Source organism: Meles meles, chromosome 15 (assembly GCF_922984935.1).
Source record: "Meles meles chromosome 15, mMelMel3.1 paternal haplotype, whole genome shotgun sequence".
In the NCBI taxonomy this organism is placed as follows: domain Eukaryota; kingdom Metazoa; phylum Chordata; class Mammalia; order Carnivora; family Mustelidae; genus Meles; species Meles meles.
The window spans coordinates 18,794,539-18,801,597 of NC_060080.1; the positions used below are offsets into that span (position 1 = coordinate 18,794,539).

General features: G+C 42.4%; 1 protein-coding gene across 1 annotated transcript; it reads right to left on the minus strand.

Annotated features, from left to right (window-relative positions):
- Positions 1-1,575: 1,575 nt before the first annotated feature.
- Positions 1,576-6,781, minus strand: PFN4 (profilin family member 4). Its single transcript, XM_045979802.1, has 4 exons — positions 6,665-6,781; positions 5,954-6,091; positions 4,666-4,771; positions 1,576-1,604 (listed from the first exon to the last, which is right to left on the minus strand). Exons 1-4 carry the CDS (start codon positions 6,779-6,781, stop codon positions 1,576-1,578), a joined length of 390 nt encoding a protein of 129 aa, XP_045835758.1.
- Positions 6,782-7,059: the final 278 nt, after the last annotated feature.

Below are 7,059 nucleotides of genomic sequence, written 5' to 3' on the forward strand. Positions count from 1 at the left end.
TCTAAAGTCTTTGTGGACCACCAGGACACAAATCTCCCTCATTTGGAGATCCCCAATGTTTCAGAAGATCATCCAGTCCCTGGGAACCTCTGCAAGTACTCTGGCTACCACCAAACGGTCACTTTTGTGGGTCTCTCTGAAGAGCTGGACCTAGTTGGAACTTTGTGATGAGAATTTCAGAACTTAACTGGACAGATCTGCATAGGAAGGCTCTAGACAGTGAGACACTTGCCTTGAGGAGGTTTACGAAAAGGGCCCCAGGAGGATCCCAGCAGTGCAGTGGGCATGTGTCCAGGAAGAGCTGGTGAGCGGGCAGGAGGCTTCATGATGGCCTCTAGCACTTTAGACATTACCTAGAGTCAGACCTTCTGCCTTGCAGGCTCAAAACCCCAGCTTGACAGCATGTGGAGAGTTGAGTATATAATCCACATGATGTCGATGTGCTGATTTACAAGGAGAAACCATTCACGTGAGGACTGACGCCAAAATCTATAGGCGGGTCTACATGGAGAGCCCCAGATAGCATGTGTTTGGAATTCAGAAAATTGTACTTTGCTGCTTGATCATGTCAAGAACTGCAAGAGATCTAAGACTCGATGCCAGGGGTGTAAGGTGTTCTCTCCTCAGGAGTACCTGAGAGTGTACCAACCAGGTTGGTCTGGAGTTGCCGTTAGGGGAAAGGAAGATGCATCACGCCCAGAAATGATCAGGGTGGAATCCTGAATTTTCAAAATCGGTTCTATATCTCCCTACCCTTATTGTCCTGATCACCCAGTAAGTGACCAAGAGGAGACGAACCCTTTCTGGAGAAGGTCGCATTCATTAACCATACTAAGTTGTGTGGACTAGGAGGAAGTCAAGAAGATGGAGTAAAAAATCTTTTTGAGTTGATTCTTAAAAAATTCTTTTGAGTTGACTTTTGAAAGGCCTTCCCCATGTTCAACAAAATCAGATGCCTGTAGGTGGTGGGGAGTGTGGAACGTCGTTAAATACCTTGACTTGTGGTCCAAAGTGTGGCTTTTGTGTTGCCCTTCTCCCCAAATCCTACAGGGGAGGTGTGGACCAGATGGATGTCACATATGTAGTGAGTGGCATTACGACTCAGAGTTCAGGGAACTTACCTCTTTTATAGCAAGCAGTAAGAAAGTTTGCTCTTTGTTCTGAAGGGAGGCATTACCTCCTTGTTCAAGGTTGCTTCCTGCAAAATCACCCCGAGAAAGGGCCTGGATGAAGAGTTCTTAGAGCCTTGCATTCTTGGCATACCCAGCAAGATGTATGGGAGCACAAGACCCTCAGGGAGGAGTCTCTCAACAGATATGCCCTGGGCAGATATCAGGTTTCTCATACTCATGTCAATGACCAACAGTTAAAACAAACAAACAAAGTATAGCTTATTAAAGAATTCCAATTTAAAAAGATCTCTTGAAATAAGAAAAAGTGCTCCCTTAACTCATTCTTCCTCTTTAGTATCTTCTTCCTAGTGTTTTCAACCACAAAAGAAGGCATGATTTTTTTTTGTCTTTAGGATCTATTTCTTAAAATAATGACAGCTGTCTTTCATAGTCCTCTGATGACTTAATTTCCTTTTCTTCTTAGGTATTCTCCTGAAAAGGAAAAAAAACATGATTGTTATTTGTGAGCAACAAATTATCACCACAAAGTGCTTCATTATATTTATTCCATAGACATTGGGAATGACTACCATGTGCAAGATTCTGGAGATACAAGAATTACTGAATAGTTTAAGACTCACTCCCTGCTCTCAAACATACATATATCTCCTAGAATCTTTCATAATAAAACATTTTTAAATAGTCATAATTCTCTTGTTTCTTAAATTTTCTGTGATTATGATATAGAATTTTTTTTTAAAGATTTTATTTATTTGACAGAGATCACAAGTAGGGAGAGAGGCAGGCAGAGAGAGAGAGAGGAGGAAGCAGGCTCCCTGCCAAGCAGAGAGCCCGATGCGGGGCTCGATCCCAGGACTCTGGGATCATGACCTGAGCGAAAGGCAGAGGCTTTAACCCACTGAGCCACCCAGGCGCCCCATCATATAGAATTTTTTGACAAAAATATAATTACAAGAAAAACAAGTGAAGGAAACAGAAGTAATGAGACAAGTAACCGGCTCCTGAGTAGGTTTCAGCCTCAACCATCCTTCATGAGAATCCAACCACTTCCAAGATCAGCCTAGTCCTTCCCGAGCAGTGGGATTTTAGTAGCATGATTCCAGCTATCTCCTTCGAACCAGTACACACTCTTTGGAGTCTTTTGTGGTCCTAACAGTAGTCTCAACTTTACTGCCTGTCACAGAATCAACTTTACAGTGGTCAGACAACTTCTCTGGTCTCCAAAGGAGACCTGGGGAATTAGCCCTGGGCCCAGGCTGAAAGGACAGATTCTGGCCTCTTCACAGCCTAATTGCCCATTTTCCTAGCTTTATTTTCTCAATACCTTTAATTAGATAATTAGCCCCCCTCTACAGGTCTCTGTTTTGTCTTCCTGCTCAGTCCTAGTCTATTGAAACTGAATCTCCCTCAAATTTTGGACACTTGCTCAGAAAAGGTCTTTGGTATTGCAATTGCCTGTTTCTCCCAGGTTGGAGTTCACTCCTTCTCTTAGATGCTTCCAAAGTTGTGTCCTGTCCAGGCTCCGTCCTATTTGCTCTTAGAATACCTTATTGCCAGCTGTGTAGCACGGTTTATGACATTCCATGCCAGGAAACTGTTAACAACTGGGAAGGTCTGTGCATACATACATTTATGTGTGTATTTTTTTGTGTAATGGTACTTAACTTCTCAATTAATTTTTTTTAAGATTTTATTTATTTGACAGAGAGAAATCACAACTAGGCAGAGAGGCAGGCAGAGAGAGAGGAGGAAGCAGGCTCCCTGCTGAGCAGAGAGCCCGATGTGGGGCTCGATCCCAGGACCCTGAGACCATGACCCAAGCTGAAGGCAGTGGCTTAACCCACTGAGCCACCCAGGCACCCCTTCTCAATTAATTTTTTAAGATTCATTTCTCTGGAGACTTCCCTGATTCTGCTAGGCAGAGGTCACTCACTTATTTGTGCATCAAACATGTACTAATTGCCTACTCAACAGTAGACACTCTTAGGTACCAAAGACAGGAGATTAAAACACAATTCTTATCTTCTAGGGGCTCACAGTCCAGGTCAACAAAGAACTCTAGTGGCTCTAACAATAAAAAAGAACTCTAATAATAAGGATATGCATAAAATAGGTAGCATAGTGGAGAGAAGCTGAAGATTTGACTTGCATCTTCAATGATGGTTAAGCATTTGACAACTAGGGGCCCCTGGGTGGCTCAGTCGGTCAAGCATTTGCTTTTGGCTGGGGTTGTGATCTCAGGGTCCTGGGATTGAGTCCTACATCTCACTCCCTACTTAGCAAGGAGTTTGCTTTTCCCTCTACCCTTCCCCCCTGCTCATTTTTTTCTCTCTCTCAAATAAATAAAATCTTTAGGAAAAAAAGAAATTGACAACTGGATGTGAAAGGGCAGGGACAGAAGGGGACACTACAGATAGGACAGCATGTGTAGAGGCATGGAAGGTAGAGACTCTATCTGTTTACAGCTTTGATTTTCTTGCTTTATTTATTTATTTATTATTTATTTATTTATTAGGCTAGTATAGGACCCATAGGAGATCATCACCGAATATTTGTTGAAAGAATGGCTGCTTTCCTCACTAGTAGAAGTAGGGGCTTCTACTATCTTAAAGGAATTTTCAAGCAACTCCAGTATTTTTTTTTTTAGGAATTTAAGTTTACATTAAAAAATCTAAAACATAATTTATCATCATTAAACTCAACTTTCATAGATACAATTTTCCAGTTAGTCCTACATTAGATCTTCATCCAAAGACATAAAGCCATGGAAGGGGAATGCAGTAGACCTCAACAAGGTAGCTGCAGGGCTCAGTAATTTCTTTCACTTTACATAGAGTGACCCCCGGCAGCTAAATTTCTGGTTTTACTTTTTTTTTTTCTACCCTGCTGCCTTACTCACCCTTAGCCCCGCAACAGCTTATTGATGGTGGGGAGTGTGGAATGACTGCTAAAGGGGTAAACCATATGACCCAAGACTTGTCAAATCAGGGTCTTAAAAGAAATTAATAGGCACAACATGAGGCTTCGCCATGAAACCAGCCAGGAAAGAAGGCTTTGAAATGGGACAGAACAGGGGCTCCTGGGTGGCTCAGTGGGTTAAAGCCTCTGCCTTCAGCTCAGGTCATGATCCCAGGGTCCTGGGATCGAGCCCCACATGGGGCTCTCCGCTCGGTGGGAAGCCTGCTTCCCTTCCTCTCTCTCTGCCTGCTTCTCTGCCTACTTGTGATCTCTGTCTGTCAAATAAATAAAGAAAATCTTAAAAAAAAAAAAAAGAAAGAAATGGGACAGAACAAAACTGACCCTCTTAGAAACAGAGACTAGAGAAGCATTCTAGCAGTATTCCTGTCCCTGGAGTCCCATTTTCACTGTGGCTCAGTTCCACTCCATTGTTCCAGTGAATCTGTAAGTAACCCAGTCTCCTTCCAACAAATGTCTCCCTTCTACCCTACGTAGTTTGTATTGGCTCTCAGTGACTGGCAGTCACATCAGACTGCCATAGGGAACAAAGACAGGCACGGGGAGACAAACTTACCCAGCTTCTCCGTGGCTTCCACACAGACACTAGGATACATGCCTTCAGTGTAAGTTGCCACCAGAAGATACAGATGGGTCTTCACAACAACCACACCAGTGTTTTCCTGGATAAGAGTAAAACAGAATGCCCTTCTTTCAGTTCTAGTCACAGGACTAGAAGTTATACTCCAGTCACATTTTGTGCCATTTTTTTACTTCCATATACTCATATCTAGTTTTGGACTCTTCACTTTTTTTCACTAATTTAGTTGTCTTTGCTCAAAAAATTTCAGACTTGTAATAACAGCATGTGTATTTTTAAAAAGTTCCACTGATTGGAATATACCCCATCCCAGCGAGAACAACTGATATAATAGGGGCGCCTGGGTGGCACGTCTGCTTAAGCTCAGGTCATGATCGCAGAGTGCTGGCATCAAGCCCTGTATCAGGCTCCCTGCTCAATGGGAGTCCAGTGGGAGTCTGCTTCTCCTTGTCCCTTCTCGTGCTTTCTGGCTATCTCTGTTTCTCTCTCTGTCAAATAGATAATTTTTTTTTTAAGATTTCATTTATTTATTTGACAGAGAGACAGGGAAAGAGCACAAGTAGGCAGAATGGCAGGCAAAGGGAGAGGGAGAAGCCCGCTCTCTGCCGAGTAGGGAATCTGATATGGGCCTCAATCCCAGGACCCTGGAATCAAGAGCCAAGCAGAAGGCAGACGCTCAACCTACTGAGCCACCCAAGTGCCCCAATAAAATCTTTTTAAAAAATGAGAAAGTAATAGATTTTGGAATTGGACATCTCTGGGCTTGAATCCCAGCACCTCCATTTCCTGCTGCGTGACTAAAGACTTACTTAACCTAGCGAATGCTCTGTTTCCTTGTTCCAGTAAACCGAGGCTACTTTAGAATGCAGATGAAGTGTGCTTAACCCAAAAGATAGGCCATCCAGTAAATGTGAATTTTATCTTCTTATTTCCCTATAGGAATAGAGCTAGAGAGGTTTAAGCATAAGAATGTTATCTTTCTTTCTTTTTTAAAAGGAGCTTATAGAATATAGAGTAGTGAAAAGAGATACTTCAGGCAAGTTTCTGTTGATAGATTTTGGAATGAATGTTTCTCAAGTAGGCTCCCTGTTCCTACCTTATTTTATGTGTGTCTTCCTAAGTATTAGACTGCTGTCTCGGACATTGTCACTGCAGTAATGGGGTTAGGTTGTTTTATAAATGGGATCTGGGGACACAGCAGATTGGGATCAAATTCTTTTCTCAAGGTTTTTTACCTAGCTGTCTTCAAACTGTGAACACTCACATTCTTAGCATAAAGTGAATAGTCATCAGCCCGGATACATTTGTAGTCCTTTTCCTTGAAATACAATCCTTCTCTTCTAGTTTGCAAAGGGTTCTTGGCGAATCCATTCACAAGTGTTCGAACGTCATGAGGCATTATCTGCAGAAGTTAAATAGAGTATGAGTGGGCAAACTATGGCAAGCTGGCCGGATTTGGCCCACTGTCTGTTTTTGTAGGCCTGCAAGCTAAGAATAGTTTTTACATTTTTAAGTTATTGGAAAAAAGCAATAGAATAATATTTTGTGATATGTAAAAGTTGCATGAAATTCAAATTTCAGTGTTCATAAATAAAGATTTGTTGGAACATGGTCACACCCATTCTTTTATGTATGCCTGTTTTCCCACTCAAACTGCATAGTAGTTGTGTAGTTGTGACTCAGGCCACATGGCCCAGAAATCTAAAATGTTTACTATGGCTCTTTACAGAAAAACTTTTGGTGAAATGCTTATGCCTGGGGTGCCTGGGTGGCTCAGTTGGTTAATTAAGCGTCTGCGTTTTGGCTCAGGTCATGATCCCAGGGTCCTGGGTTGGAGCCTGCTTTTCCCTCTCCCACTTCCCCTTGCTTGTGTTCCCTCTCTCACTGTGTCTCTTTCTGTCAAATAAATAAATAAATAAAATCTTAAAAAAGGAAAAAAGAAAAAAAGCTTATGCCCAAACTTGCTTTTCCTTACACTAAATCCTGGTGATGCTACATACAAGCTTCGTTCTTGGAGTTTGATGAGGGCTGCACTGTCAACATGCTTTGTTCCCAGAAGGGTATCCAACAGTAAGTTCTGCAGATGGCTCATGCTCCCTCCGCTCTGAAAAGGGGAACTGCGGTTGAAACGACTCACTCTGGCTAGTTTTGGAAAGGCCTGCGAAAACAAGTCTCCTTAGACACTTCGGACAGTTTTCAGCGCGTGCACTTTGGAAGTGGTGAAAATGGTGGTCCATCATGTAATAGCCACCAGTATTCAAAGAGGAAAATAGAATCCTAGAAAATCACAATTCATACAGAGGGTTATTGAGTTTGGAAAAATCACTGCTCACAATTTTCTAGTTATACCAATGGTTTGCACCAGAGTCA

What these genes read in the sequence shown, in the direction of transcription:
- PFN4 (XM_045979802.1), bottom strand. Translation starts at nt 6,781, where the DNA reads ATGAGCCATCTGCAGAACTTACTGTTGGATACCCTTCTGGGAACAAAG. An exon ending in TAGCATCACCAGGATTTAGT is followed by an intron (nt 6,092 to 6,664) that starts GTAAGGAAAAGC and finishes TAACTTCTGCAG; the next exon opens with ATAATGCCTCATGACGTTCG. An exon ending in GGAAGCCACGGAGAAGCTGG is followed by an intron (nt 1,605 to 4,665) that starts GTAAGTTTGTCT and finishes TTTCCTTTTCAG; the next exon opens with GAGAATACCTAAGAAGAAAA.